This window comes from Sinocyclocheilus grahami, unplaced genomic scaffold (genome assembly GCF_001515645.1).
Source record: "Sinocyclocheilus grahami isolate Dianchi unplaced genomic scaffold, SAMN03320097.WGS_v1.1 scaffold314.1, whole genome shotgun sequence".
Classification (NCBI taxonomy): Eukaryota; Metazoa; Chordata; class Actinopteri; order Cypriniformes; family Cyprinidae; genus Sinocyclocheilus; species Sinocyclocheilus grahami.
This window is the reverse complement of record NW_015505493.1, coordinates 456,394-471,981: the sequence shown is the minus strand read 5'-3', so window position 1 is coordinate 471,981 and position 15,588 is coordinate 456,394. Positions and strand designations below refer to the sequence as shown.

Genomic DNA, 15,588 nt, shown 5'->3' with positions numbered 1-15,588 from the left:
TTCACCCAAAAATGAAAATTCTGTCATTAATTACTCACCCTCATATTGTTCCAAACCCCTAAGACCTTCGTTCATCTTCGGAACACAAATTAAGATATTTTTGATTAAATCCGAGGCTAAGTAATTAATGACAGAATTTTCATTTTTGGGTGAACTATCCCTTTAATAGATATCATTTCTCTAACAGGCCCAGATTTTCACAGTTAACAGTTTTAAAATTAACTGTGAGATTTTCTCAGTTAACAGTTTATCAGAAAATCTGATTTTCACAGTTAACAGTTTTATTTAATGATAATATGATCATTACACGTATTAAAATCATATTTTTGGTTTATTCAAATATTTAAGAATCTGAATATTAGATATTGTACAGTAGGGATCCTCAAATCTGGCCCACAAGATCCACTTTCCTGCAGAGTTTAGCTCTAACCCTAATGAAACACCTGAGCATGCTAATCAATGTCTTCAGGATCATTAGAAAATCACAGGTAGGTGAGTTTGATCAGGGTTGAAGCTAAACTCTGCAGCGCATTGGCCCTCCAGGGCAAGATTTGAGGAACCCTGTTCTACAGTCTACATCCAGTTTACATCTTACCTATCTATTATCATTACATTTTAAAATATATTTATATAAAATGCTGCTGTAAAGAATCATGTGACCTTGAAGAGCATTTTGCAGAATCATTTTCCATCTGAAGACCTGTATTGTTCTGGTAACTTTAACCCCTGAGGCCTCCTGAAAGTATTTTACCTGGTGCTGTTCATTGTTTTGTAGCCGGTGCTGCAGTTTTCCACGCAGATTGATGCGATGCAACATCTTAAGGAGCAACTAGAACAGCGCACACGCATGATTGAGGCCAACATCCAGAGACAACAAGACGAGCTGCGGCAAATCCAGGATGAGCTGCAGAGGGTGCAAGGCCAGGGTTTACAGGTGAGAGCGCCCCCTAGCCTTTTGATTAAAGATGCACTCCCTGCCTCAAATTGACACACTTTTGTTTGGCTATGTAGATGTTCTTGCAGCCTGGAGGTGGTGGTCTCAACCTCGGCTCAGTGCAGCTGACGCAGGGATCATCCGTGCAGCCAGGGGGTGCTCTGTCCATGCAGGGGGCGGTGGTGCCGGCAGGGAGCCTGCAAAGTGGCCTGCAATCCACACACACAGCGACACAACACACTGTCACTCAGCAGGCACCGCCACAACAACAGAACCTTCTCAGAGATCAGAGCTCCACTCTAACTCAGGTGAGACCGTGAGCTATGAACACATTTTGAAAAACAGCAACAGACGTAGCAATAAAGTCTACTAGGAATTCTAATTTATTTATAGAACTGAATAAGTTTCTATTAAATTTTATGTTCAGTTTATTTAAAATAAATATGTAATTTAATTTTATAAAAAAATCACGTTTATTCCCTCATATTACTTAATGACAAGAAATCCCATCTGATTATAGTGCTGCATTAAAAGATTATTGTCATTAACTAAAACAAAAATATTTTATATAAAAAAAAAGATATAAAATATAAATATTTTATGAAAAATTGACTGAAAATGAAATGGTATTTAAAAATATTGCCTTGACAACTAACTGAAATAAGTTACTCTAATCCTAAATAAGTAAAAGTAATAAAACCTAAACAGTAAAGTATAAAAATCATGAAATCTAATAAAGCTAATAAAAAACGAAATCAAAAAGTAAAGTATTAATAAAAACTATAATAGTATATAAATAATACCAAAATAACACTTCTACATTACTGTTTAGAGGAGTGAAAATGTGCATTTTTGCTGAATATTCAGCCTTATTAATCCAAAAACTGGTCTGTAAAAAACATCTGTGGTACATTCATATACAAAAAAAGATAAACCATCCTTCTATTAAATGTGAAAGTATATAAATACCATATTATTATATTATGTATATATATATATATATATATACACACTGTATATATATATATATTTATATATATACAGTGCTGCTTGAAAGTTTGTGGACCCTTTAGAATTGTCTATATTTCTGCATAAATATAACCCAAAAAAACATCTGATTTTCATGCAAGTCCTGAAAGTTGACAAAGACAACACAATCAAACAAATGAGATGAAAATATATACTTTGTCATTTATTTATTCAGGAAAAATGATCCAATATTACATATCTTTGAGCGGCAAACGTATGTGACTCTCTAGGATTGGCAGTTAATTTGAAGGCGAAATTAGAGTCCATCTGTTCAGAGGTGTTTTTAATCACTGAGATCAGGTGTCAGTGTGTGCCCTGTTTTATCTAAAGAACAGGGATCTATCAAAGTTTGGTCATGTTTGTGGAAGTGTATCATGGCACAAACAAATGAGATCTCTGAGGACCTCAGACCAGGTTGTTGTTGCTCATCAGTATATATATATATATATATATACACACTGTATATATATATATATTTATATATATACAGTGCTGCTTGAAAGTTTGTGGACCCTTTAGAATTGTCTATATTTCTGCATAAATATAACCCAAAAAAACATCTGATTTTCATGCAAGTCCTGAAAGTTGACAAAGACAACACAATCAAACAAATGAGATGAAAATATATACTTTGTCATTTATTTATTCAGGAAAAATGATCCAATATTACATATCTTTGAGCGGCAAACGTATGTGACTCTCTAGGATTGGCAGTTAATTTGAAGGCGAAATTAGAGTCCATCTGTTCAGAGGTGTTTTTAATCACTGAGATCAGGTGTCAGTGTGTGCCCTGTTTTATCTAAAGAACAGGGATCTATCAAAGTTTGGTCATGTTTGTGGAAGTGTATCATGGCACAAACAAATGAGATCTCTGAGGACCTCAGACCAGGTTGTTGTTGCTCATCAGGCTAGAAAAGATTTCAAAGCAAGCCATCTCTAAAGAGTTTGGACTCCACCAATCAGTCAGACAGATTGTGTACAAATGGAGGAAATTCAAGACCACTGTTAACCTCAGCTCCAACAACAAAGAACACTCTAAAAGCAAGACGTGTAAAAGTCCACTAGGTTTCAAAGGACTGCAGGCTAACTTCTAAGCAACTAAAGGCCTTTCTCACATTGGCTAATGTTTATGAGCCCATCATCAGGAGAACACTGAACAACCATGGTGTGCATGGCAGAGTCGCAAGAAGAAAGCCACTGCTCTCCAAAAAGAACATTGCTGCCCATCTGCAGTTTGCTAAAGATCATGTGGACAAGCCAGAGGAATACTGGAGAGATGTTTTGTGGACAGATGAGACCAAAATAGAACATTTTGGTTTAAATGAGCAGCGTTATGTTTGGAGAAAGAAAACACTGCATTCCAGCATAAGAACCTCATCCCATCTGTGAAACATGGTGGTGGTAGTATCATGGTTTGGGCCTGTTTTGCTGCATCTGGTCCAGGCTGGCTTGACATCATTGATGGAACAATGAATTCTGAATTATACCAGCAAATTCTGAAGGAAAATGTCAGGACATCTGTCCGAGAACTGAATCTCAAGAGAAAGTGGGTCATGCAGTAAGACAATGACCCCAAGCACACAAGTCGTTCTTCCAAAGAATGATTAAAGAAGAACAAAGTTAATGTTTTGGAATGACTGAGTCAAATTCTGGACCTTAATCCAATTGAAATTTTGTGGAAGGACCTGAATGCAAGCAGTTCATAGGAGGAAACCCACCAACATCAGAGTTAAAGTGGTTCTGTACTGAGGAATGGGCTAACATTCCTACTAGCCGTTGTGCAGGACTGATCAGCAGTTACAAGAAACGTTACTTGCAGTTATTGCTGCAAAAGGGGGTCACACCAGATACTGAAAACAAAGATTCACATACTTTTGCCACTCACAAATATTTAACACCGGATCATTTTTCTCAATAAATAAATGGCAAAGTATATATTTTTGTCTCCTTTGTTTGACTGGATTCTCTTTGTCTACTTTCAGGATTTGTGCGAAAATCTAATTTCTAATAAATTCTAAATGAAAATCTAATATTTATGCAGAAATATAGAAAATTCTAAAGGGTTCACAAACTTTCAAGCAGCACTGTATATAAACTAGTGCTGGGCATCCAAAATAAAAGTTTTTGTGTACATAATTTATGTGTGTGTACTGCGTATATTTATTATGTATATATTAGGGCTGTCAGTTTGTTAACTTAATTATGAAAATAAACGCGATTAAAATATTTTAACGCAGTTAATGCACTGGCCCGCCCCCAGACCTGTACATAATCTTACATTTCATATAGTTGACTGTTGACAAATATGATTCAGGGCAACAACTCCAAAAATGCAGGTACAAGCAGCGAGAGCAGTAGTTATCAGACAAGTGCTGTTTGTCCCGAATATCACAAGTTTAAATGTGAATTTGTACAACAGTTCCGTAAATAAGAAGTTGATATTGTTATATTTTAAAGTCCCCCTGTAGTCAAAAATGTTATCCTTTAAAACTCATCTTTGATAATCAAAATGACATATTTAAATGTTTTTTTCTTGTGAAAATTATTTTCTCATGTCTTTAAAATAGCTTGAATGCAACTCTACACCCTTGCCTCATTTACTATACGCAGATCTATGAATACGCAAATTAGCCCCGCTTCCACTCAGTCACACAGCAGCCAGCCATGAGCCAGCGCCTCCTGATCCACCAACTCATGAAACGCGTGTGACGTGCGGGTGTCAATGCGGGAGAGGTGCGTCTGACTCCGGACTACTTTTACACTGCTGCCGCGGGTTATTATTCAAGTTAGCGGTTCTAAATACAAATAAATAAGCGCTAACAGCACATGACATCGTGAAAATAGGTGGAAATATTAACAGTTAGTGAAACATCTACAGAAAAAAATAACTGTTACCCGATTAACCTGGCTGCCTTCTCACTAGACCCTCTGCTTTGCAGCACAGTTAATGATATGCTAAGGATAGGATCCCTTGACACGATTGGTTATTGAATTTTGTGACGTAAAACAAAAAAAAGTCTGTTTCAAACCGCGTTTCTGTGACTGCCTTTGGGAAACTACAGTTTTAAGGAGAAAATACTCTGCAATGGTGTTGATAAATGGATTGGCACATGGTTTGTCTAAAAGCATATTAAAAACACCACATAGACAAATAAACAACATAAAAAACTTGATTTTCACCACGGGGACTTTAAACACAATATATGTTTTTTCTCAATTTTGCATAGAATATATTACCTTTAAAGCCATAGCAGAATTGTGCGTCTCAGAGTAACACAGCATTGTTTAGGCTGCATCCGAAAACTTAGGCAGCTGACTTGCTGCCTCGCTGCCGTATGAGGCAATGACTTTTCAGGCAGCGTTTTTGCACGAAGGCACCTCATAAAACTGATTTCGGACAGGCTTCTGAGGCAGAGTAACGGTTTAATGATCTACAGCTAAATATAGAGAGCTTTGGTGATAACTAAGTGAATATTTCATTACTGCAATATTAATTTCTCGCTAGAAATGACATCAAAAGTGGAAAACGTACATTTACACACAAACTGACCACCGACCACAACTTTCAGACGGCATCTTTATTTTTTAGCTTAACTGTCACAGAAAGGAACGCACAGGATTGTGGGATATCAAAGGCAGCGAAGGATACATCTATGCTGCCTTCAAAAATCGGCCAGATGAAGGCATCTCAGGAGACAGGAACTGAAGCTAACATTGAATTCGGACGTGCCTTGATGCCTTCCTACCTTGGAATGCGTCCTCCGAAGGCAGCATTTTTCAGTTTTCGGATGCAGACCTTGTTTCAGAACGAATCTGCGTTTTGGACGAATCGGGTGAATCAATGATTCAAAGACCCATTCATAAAGAGAGAGCCGTTTACCATCATTGATGGAACAATGAATTCTGAATTATACCAGCAAATTCTGAAGGAAAATGTCAGGACATCTGTCCGAGAACTGAATCTCAAGAGAAAGTGGGTCATGCAGTAAGACAATGACCCCAAGCACACAAGTCGTTCTTCCAAAGAATGATTAAAGAAGAACAAAGTTAATGTTTTGGAATGACTGAGTCAAATTCTGGACCTTAATCCAATTGAAATTTTGTGGAAGGACCTGAATGCAAGCAGTTCATAGGAGGAAACCCACCAACATCAGAGTTAAAGTGGTTCTGTACTGAGGAATGGGCTAACATTCCTACTAGCCGTTGTGCAGGACTGATCAGCAGTTACAAGAAACGTTACTTGCAGTTATTGCTGCAAAAGGGGGTCACACCAGATACTGAAAACAAAGATTCACATACTTTTGCCACTCACAAATATTTAACACCGGATCATTTTTCTCAATAAATAAATGGCAAAGTATATATTTTTGTCTCCTTTGTTTGACTGGATTCTCTTTGTCTACTTTCAGGATTTGTGCGAAAATCTAATTTCTAATAAATTCTAAATGAAAATCTAATATTTATGCAGAAATATAGAAAATTCTAAAGGGTTCACAAACTTTCAAGCAGCACTGTATATAAACTAGTGCTGGGCATCCAAAATAAAAGTTTTTGTGTACATAATTTATGTGTGTGTACTGCGTATATTTATTATGTATATATTAGGGCTGTCAGTTTGTTAACTTAATTATGAAAATAAACGCGATTAAAATATTTTAACGCAGTTAATGCACTGGCCCGCCCCCAGACCTGTACATAATCTTACATTTCATATAGTTGACTGTTGACAAATATGATTCAGGGCAACAACTCCAAAAATGCAGGTACAAGCAGCGAGAGCAGTAGTTATCAGACAAGTGCTGTTTGTCCCGAATATCACAAGTTTAAATGTGAATTTGTACAACAGTTCCGTAAATAAGAAGTTGATATTGTTATATTTTAAAGTCCCCCTGTAGTCAAAAATGTTATCCTTTAAAACTCATCTTTGATAATCAAAATGACATATTTAAATGTTTTTTTCTTGTGAAAATTATTTTCTCATGTCTTTAAAATAGCTTGAATGCAACTCTACACCCTTGCCTCATTTACTATACGCAGATCTATGAATACGCAAATTAGCCCCGCTTCCACTCAGTCACACAGCAGCCAGCCATGAGCCAGCGCCTCCTGATCCACCAACTCATGAAACGCGTGTGACGTGCGGGTGTCAATGCGGGAGAGGTGCGTCTGACTCCGGACTACTTTTACACTGCTGCCGCGGGTTATTATTCAAGTTAGCGGTTCTAAATACAAATAAATAAGCGCTAACAGCACATGACATCGTGAAAATAGGTGGAAATATTAACAGTTAGTGAAACATCTACAGAAAAAAATAACTGTTACCCGATTAACCTGGCTGCCTTCTCACTAGACCCTCTGCTTTGCAGCACAGTTAATGATATGCTAAGGATAGGATCCCTTGACACGATTGGTTATTGAATTTTGTGACGTAAAACAAAAAAAAGTCTGTTTCAAACCGCGTTTCTGTGACTGCCTTTGGGAAACTACAGTTTTAAGGAGAAAATACTCTGCAATGGTGTTGATAAATGGATTGGCACATGGTTTGTCTAAAAGCATATTAAAAACACCACATAGACAAATAAACAACATAAAAAACTTGATTTTCACCACGGGGACTTTAAACACAATATATGTTTTTTCTCAATTTTGCATAGAATATATTACCTTTAAAGCCATAGCAGAATTGTGCGTCTCAGAGTAACACAGCATTGTTTAGGCTGCATCCGAAAACTTAGGCAGCTGACTTGCTGCCTCGCTGCCGTATGAGGCAATGACTTTTCAGGCAGCGTTTTTGCACGAAGGCACCTCATAAAACTGATTTCGGACAGGCTTCTGAGGCAGAGTAACGGTTTAATGATCTACAGCTAAATATAGAGAGCTTTGGTGATAACTAAGTGAATATTTCATTACTGCAATATTAATTTCTCGCTAGAAATGACATCAAAAGTGGAAAACGTACATTTACACACAAACTGACCACCGACCACAACTTTCAGACGGCATCTTTATTTTTTAGCTTAACTGTCACAGAAAGGAACGCACAGGATTGTGGGATATCAAAGGCAGCGAAGGATACATCTATGCTGCCTTCAAAAATCGGCCAGATGAAGGCATCTCAGGAGACAGGAACTGAAGCTAACATTGAATTCGGACGTGCCTTGATGCCTTCCTACCTTGGAATGCGTCCTCCGAAGGCAGCATTTTTCAGTTTTCGGATGCAGACCTTGTTTCAGAACGAATCTGCGTTTTGGACGAATCGGGTGAATCAATGATTCAAAGACCCATTCATAAAGAGAGAGCCGTTTACTTCTTTCCTGAATGAATCAGCCGTTTGAACAAATCATAAAGGCATCTACCACCACCTGCTGGCAGATTTAGTTTCTTATTTAGAGTATAATTTCATTAAAAAAAAAATTTAATAAATAAAAACTTTAAAGGGATAGTTCACCCAAAAAATTCTGTCATCATTTACTCACCCTCATGTCGTTTCAGAACTTTCATTTGTGGAACATAAAAGAAAGTATTTTGAAGACTCTTCGTAACAAAGCTGTTTTAGTTACCAATGACTTTCATTGTATGATCAAAAAATACTGAGATGTTCCTCAAATTATCTTCTTTTATGTTCCATAGTTTACGTTAGGCCGTTATAGCCTAAATGCTTGTGTAATTCATTTTATGTTGAATCAAATTAAATATTTCTTTCTAAAGCTACAATTTGTAATTGATACTTTCTCATTTAACAAAAATAGCTGTAAATAATCTTTTGTGGGTAATTTCACAGTCAAATATATTTTGCGATTAATTAGATTAATTAATAGAAGCATTATGTAATTAATTCGATTAAAAATGTTGTTCTGACTGACAGCCCTAGTATATATAAATACACACACATGCATGTATATATTTAAGAAAAATATGTTATATTAAATATATTTATATATAATATAAATTATATGAATATAAATGTATGTAAATGCATGTTAATATTTTTTAAATGTATACTGTATGTGTGTGTCTTTTATATATACATAATAAATATACACAGTACACACACATATATTATATAAACAAAAACTTTTATTTTGGATGCGATTTATCGTGATTAATTGTTGCACAGCACTAATATAAACGTAAATAAAATAACATAGTCTAACATCAGTTCTTTCTATCTCTGTCTGTTTTTAGCAGTCTCAGAGGTCATCCCACACATTGCAGTCTCCTCAGGGAGCACTGCCTGCATCTTTGTATAATACCATGATGATCTCTCAGCCGGCGCAGGCCAACGTTGTCCAGATCTCCACAAGCTTGGCCCAGAACAGCAGCCCCAGCGGAGCTGCGGTCGCCAACTTCGCACAAGACCGACAGATACGGTACATGTGCAGCTGTTACAAACACACATTGAGACTTTGAAACATGAAGGGCATGTACACAGTTTAATAAGCACATTAGAATACTAGACTAGCTCAAAAAATTATCATTAATCTAATCTCTCCTCCATTTCCTTTTTGTATATATAGCTCCTATAGCTATGGAAACCTATTGGTTATTTATGAATGAACAATAAAACAAATTTCAAAAATGCCTCTGGACTCCTGACCATGTCACGGTACAACTGGTCCCAACAGAAACTCATAACAAAGCTAACTAATAACCTGCCGTCCTGCCTCCCACAGGTTCCCTGCTGCCCCACAGCTCCTCACTAAGCTAGTAACCGGCCCAATGGCGTGTGGTGCAGTTATGGTGCCTACCACCATGTTCATGGGGCAGGTGGTGACTGCGTTTGCCCCACAGCAGGGCCAGGCTCAAACAATCAGCATCACCCAGCAGCCGTCTGCGCAGACGCCGGAGCAGCAGGCACAAACGCAGTCACAGACAGCTACAGGAACAGCCCAACAGCAAGGACAGGCCCAGGCTCAGCTTGCCCAGCACCAAACGCAATTCCTACAGGTACCACACGATTCTCACAATTTCTGTTTCATACCGACTTGAATAGAAAATGGATGGATAGGGTGGCTGTGACGATTTTTTGTGAATAATGACCTAAACCTCTGTGTCTTCCACATGCAATGCTATTAGAAGATCTGGAATACAGCATAGAAGTTCTATGGAATGCTTTTATAGTGCATCTTGATTTGAAGCTTAGAAGTTGAATGAAAGAAGGGCAATTTATTCCAAAAATGTTTAAAATGTCATTTTCAAAATGCTTGAAATTTTTGACTGCTGTTTCTTTATTTGAAGAAAAAAAATTATCTATGTAGCTGATATTTACAATGTATATTTTCAGTTATTTTAAAATTATAAAGTATTAAAATCACATGATAGGTTTATTAAATGTTAAACATTTTGGAAAATATATTAAATATACACTACCATTCAAAAGTTATTGTTTTGGGGTTAAGAGTTTAATGTTTTTGCAAGAAGTCTATCCAAAGTATACTTCCTTTTTGCACACGTATGCTAGCGTATACAGTCGAACGTGTAGCCTTTCAGTGTATACTCCATTTGATGTTGTACGTGAACGCGGGCGGTCAACACATGCGCTCCAGAAAGCTTCATCCATGTCCAGTGTCTGCTCTATATTTCCCCATAAGTTATGACCAATAACAAATATTTTTGAACTCTTTTAAACCAAAGCTGGGCTATCTCATACCCTCTCGCTCACAAGCGCTTGGCGATGTGGTTGTCTGTTGTTATTGCAGTCTTCTATTTTGTTGTAGATATTTTTTAGAATGTCCAGATATGGAAAACCATGGAATTCAATAGGGTGTCCTAACTTTTTCAGATGACCGTATAATATTGGTCATGTTGATTATAGGCCATAACATGAAACTAATTATTGTCTTATTGGTATCAACCAGGAATTCAATATCACTACATCCCTGCCATATATAATAGCGTTTCGTGCTTCCTCCCGCAGGCCCCTCGGCTTTTACATGGCAACCAATCTGCCCAGCTGATCCTTCAAGCAGCGTTTCCCCTGCAGCAGCAAGGCACCTTTGCAGCCGCAACACAACAACAACAGCAGCAACTGCAACAGCAGCAGCAACAACTGCAGCAGCAGCAGCAACAGCAGCAACAACAGCTGCAGCAGCAGCATCAACAGCAACAACAACAGCTGCAACATCAACATCAACAACAGCAGCAGCAGCTGCAGCAGCAACTGCAGCAGCAACTGGCAGCTCATCGCTCAGACAGCATGACGGACCGGTCCAAAGCACCACCTCAGTAGCTGACCGCACGTCAAGGACACAACCCAATCTCCACTGAGCAGTCCTGCAGGCTGAGGGGCTTCTGAGGGGGATGTTTGGAGCTAAAAAAAATAGCAGTATTTTGTACTGTACCCTCTCAGATACCCTTCCACTGCTTATAGGTGAAGGGCCAGACCTAAACGGGTGTTGTTTTTTCACCCCATGCCCTCTCCGACCTATAGGTAGTTGATCAACGGCTGCTTGCACTGAATTCTGGGAGAGGTCTGACCACGAAAGCCCAACTTTCTACTGGCTAGCGAGGAAACGGCAACGTCTGGTTTTCCGCAAACTGTCTCCACAACAATAACCGCATCCCCTTTGTCTCGTATGCCCAGTGTGTGCCGTCATCCCTCTTTCACAGGTTTAATTTATGCAGAACGAGCCACAGCGACGGCTTCAATACTTAAAGAAGTCCCGCAGGACAAACGGCGTCTTTCTCTTGGCCTCTCTTTCTCTTCCTCTTTCCTCCTCATTTTACTTGTCGCAAGTAATTATGGGTCAGAAAATATTTTTAAGATTATCACGTGGATTCAACTTTTATTGTACAGTTCACCTGTAAAATAATGTGTAAATATAGGGACAAAAGGAAAGAGAAACGAATATTTTATATGATGCATGAGACGAAAAGCGTAGTCTGTTATTTGTAGCTTTGAATATACTTTTTTTTTCTAATATTCAGAGGAAAAAAGCAAAACTTAATACACATAATGGCTGATCTCTTCACAGACTTCCTTTTTCCAGTGGGATGGGGGTAAGTGTGTGTATGTGCTTGCGCACATGTGTTCGTATGTGTGTGTGTCTGCCAATGCTGAATCCACAGATAGTGTCACAGTTGGTTTAAAACGGCCTTCGTGTTTTAGTAACACTGTTAAAGGAACAGGCAATCTTTAGATGTTTTGCATCGTGTTATACACCTTAGTAATTGCAAACATATAGATATATTTCAGAGAGATGTTTTACATTTGTAAATAGTTTAAAGAGAAGGCTTCATATTTAGTATATCATGCGATTAGGCGGAAAAGAAGAAGAAGTAGGAAACGGCACTTACGGCTGGCAGCGGCCTCGCAACATTTGCTATTATGTACCGATGATAGCTACATACTCTGCCAAACTGGAACTGATGCTTAAAACAGCAAGGTTATGATGAGGAAAAATATAATCGCATAGGATACAGGTAAATTAGCTTCAGGCTAAGCCATAGCTTCCTCTAGTTTTACAATGGTTTACATGGTTGTTTACACTGTTATACAGTGTTATTCACTAAATAGGTTTGAGTAACCAGAAATATTTTACACAACCAAATCTGTTTATCGTCTAGAGATAGTAAATTATCACATATTTGCACAGCTTTAATGCAGGAATACTGTCACTTGCCTTTCTTGGGTCTCCGCTCGTTGACAAATGATGACATTTCAATGATAGCAACTTGACTTTGCAACCTCCTTCCACTCAGCTCTGGAAAAGCAGGAATGTATCGGTTCACTAGTACCTCTGTAACTCTGACATAGTCACTTGCAACTTCAAGCACGTTGTCCAAAGCACAGAAAACAACCCTAATGTTGACAATCTGATTCTGTTTATTGGCCTCTGTAGTGTTACAATTAAAATAAGCCAGACTGTAGTTGATTAATTTGATATTTAAACTGTTTAACTGTGTCTTCAGGATCTTGAGATTTATATTTATGCTTGACAAGACAGTAATTGCTAGAATTAAAGCTTCCCCAAAGTTGCTCAATGGGACGTTGTTAGTAGTTAACCATCATGAATGTTCAAAAGTAATAATTATGTTTTCCTCTATATGATGGATGGAACCCTTTTATCCTTATGAAGAAATCTTAAACACTATTTTTCTTTTATTATAAAAGTCACTTTTATCAACAGGTAGCACTTATGGATGACAGTTTTTGTATTTTTTTGTATTGGTCTTGTTGGACAAGATCGTGTTATTAATTGTTTTAATTATTATTCTAATCTTCAGAAGTAAGCGCACTAATGAGCAATATTGCCTCTTCAGGTAGACCGGTGTAGTTCATTCCAATATTTTCCATATCAGACCTCACTATATATGAAAGTGAATGTTTGGTTTGTGCGGGATGTTAAATTCAACCACCCGGAGTGCTGGTCCAATCACAGTTCATGTTGCAGTATCCACTCAATAGCAGAATAACTCATGTGATCTATGATAATGCAGTATGATCATGTAATCTAACTCATCCTATTGTTCTTCTACCCTTCGAGACTGTCCTACGGTCTATGACGGTCATTAATGTGTTGGTTTCTGTGGTCGTGTAAAAGTGATGGATGGCTGTACATTTCAATACCACAGAAATTTTATGACGGCACGGCTAGAATGAGCAAGGCGAGATTATTGATTGAATGTAAAACTGTCACTTAGCTTTATAGTAACATTTAAAGAACATTATAAAGAGGAATATATTGAGAATTAGATGTTCTTATTTTTCTACGGCAAGGTCAGAACAGAGAATTTATGCAGATAGACTATAGTTGGTGTATAAAACAGCTGTTATACACCTTTTGCTAAGAAAGGGAACAGAAAATCAAGCTTACTCCATATTGTAACCTCAAATGAAGGAGTTAAACAAACTGTGACACACTGGAGGACCAGTTGAACTTTCTCCCCACAATGCAGTTGGATTAGGAAGTGGTTACTTTAAGGTTTTTGCCTGAGTAAGAGAGGTCTTTGATGTTTGCTACAGACTCCTGCTTATGTTTTGGGGTACTTGAAGGTAATAAATTTTTTTTTTTTTAAACAAATCTTGCTTAAAAAGTATAGGACACCTATACAAATTCAGGCCGGGTCGAAAATGACCTTCCGATGCATAGCGCATCCTCTTGCACCGGCATCAGATGTCAGTTGTTGACGCGTGATGATGTTTTAGAGTACAAGGGGTTGTTTTTCTGTTTTCTGCACTGATTTATATTATGTCAGCCCTAAGGTAACAGAAATACTACAGCTTCCTCAGGTTGGTTCAGAATAATAATAAACCCACATCAATCTCGCCCCTCCTTTCTCTTCCTCACTTGATCTTGTGATAGTGACCTCTTCAAAAACACACATTCTTCTGCATTTACACACACACACACACACACACAAACAGGACGATACAAAATGGTTGCCCTCTACAGTATGTACCTCTGAATTGTCTGTGGTGCTCGATGCAACTCCATGTCAGCTGGCGTTTTAACCCAAAGAGCTTTGAGAAAAGATGGGAGAAAATGGCAAAATCCTGTTGAATTTGTTTTTGAAATATTAAAAGCGCCCAGTGGAAAAGGAGGTGGTGAACCATGTTAAATGTTCTGTAGTTCTGATGTACGCACTAGAAGTTCTGAATGTCTATCAGTGTTCTATTGCTATCATTTAATCTTTGTACGTGTGATGTTCTTTGCAAAGCACTTGTGTTTGGCTCATGAAATTTATCTGGTCAGTACACATTAATATGGAGGAAAAATAGCAAACTATTTAATTAAATCAATAAATAGGTTTAAACTCTCACCATTGTTAGGTTTTATCCAATTTTAATGCTCCATCAGGGGCTACCAGAGCATAGCTCTGTGTTCCTAAACTCAATTTAAAAAAAAAAAAAGAAAGAAAGAAAAAATAAATCTGTAATATCAGAAAACAGTGTGCTGTATTGGGTTCATTTTGTGAGCCAGGCCATTCTTACATTTAACAAAGAAATAATGGAACCTTTTTAAACAAACAGTGCCGTTTACTCCCCTTATTCAAATTTGAAAATAAAATTATGAAAAAATATAAATATATATATATTTACATTGTCATGACTTGTTTTTATTCCTATACTTTTTGGTGTGATTGTTTTCCTCTAAATAAGTTTAATAAATTAGATTTGTGCTTTGGTATTAATCATTCACTCAACCGATTTGTTCAAGTAAAGATTCAAATCACAGTTTGTTGCTAGGAGACGATCACCGAATCCGAACTTTGGCTTCCTTTGGAACTATTTTCGTTTGGAAAACCGACGAACTATCATCCTGTTAAAAATGTAAGTTACTCAATATTAACTTCTTGTTAATGAACTGTTGTAAAAAAGCAAAATCACACCCATCGGGAGGGATCAAAAGTATAAATTATTATAGTAGTATATTAATTTAAACAATTATTATCAAACAATTATTTAAACTACGTGTATATCAAACTGCGTGTTTTCTGCGTAAAAATAAGGGTCGTTTTTGGCTTTGGACTAAAACAAAAAGCAGAAGGGCTTATTGAAAAATGCAAATTCATTCTCTCTTCATTCTTTCGCTTTTCGCCAGGAATATAGCCATTTCCCCGGTAACCGCAGTAAACAAAGCAGCGCAGCGCCTGATTGTGCAACTTGCAGTGCTCATATTTAA

General features: G+C 37.5%; 1 protein-coding gene across 10 annotated transcripts in view; it reads left to right on the top strand.

Moving 5' to 3' along the window:
• Positions 1 to 12,232, top strand: part of clocka (clock circadian regulator a) — a 78,329-nt gene extending 66,097 nt beyond the window's left edge. For all 10 annotated transcript variants that reach the window (XM_016294270.1, XM_016294274.1, XM_016294269.1 and 7 more), the window contains 5 exons: positions 776 to 934; positions 1,012 to 1,242; positions 9,149 to 9,333; positions 9,637 to 9,910; positions 10,881 to 12,232. In XM_016294270.1, coding sequence (XP_016149756.1) covers positions 776 to 934; positions 1,012 to 1,242; positions 9,149 to 9,333; positions 9,637 to 9,910; positions 10,881 to 11,192 — 1,161 coding nt within the window. In that variant the 3' untranslated portion in view covers positions 11,193 to 12,232. The remainder of the gene's footprint in view (positions 1 to 775; positions 935 to 1,011; positions 1,243 to 9,148; positions 9,334 to 9,636; positions 9,911 to 10,880) is intronic.
• Positions 12,233 to 15,588: the final 3,356 nt, after the last annotated feature.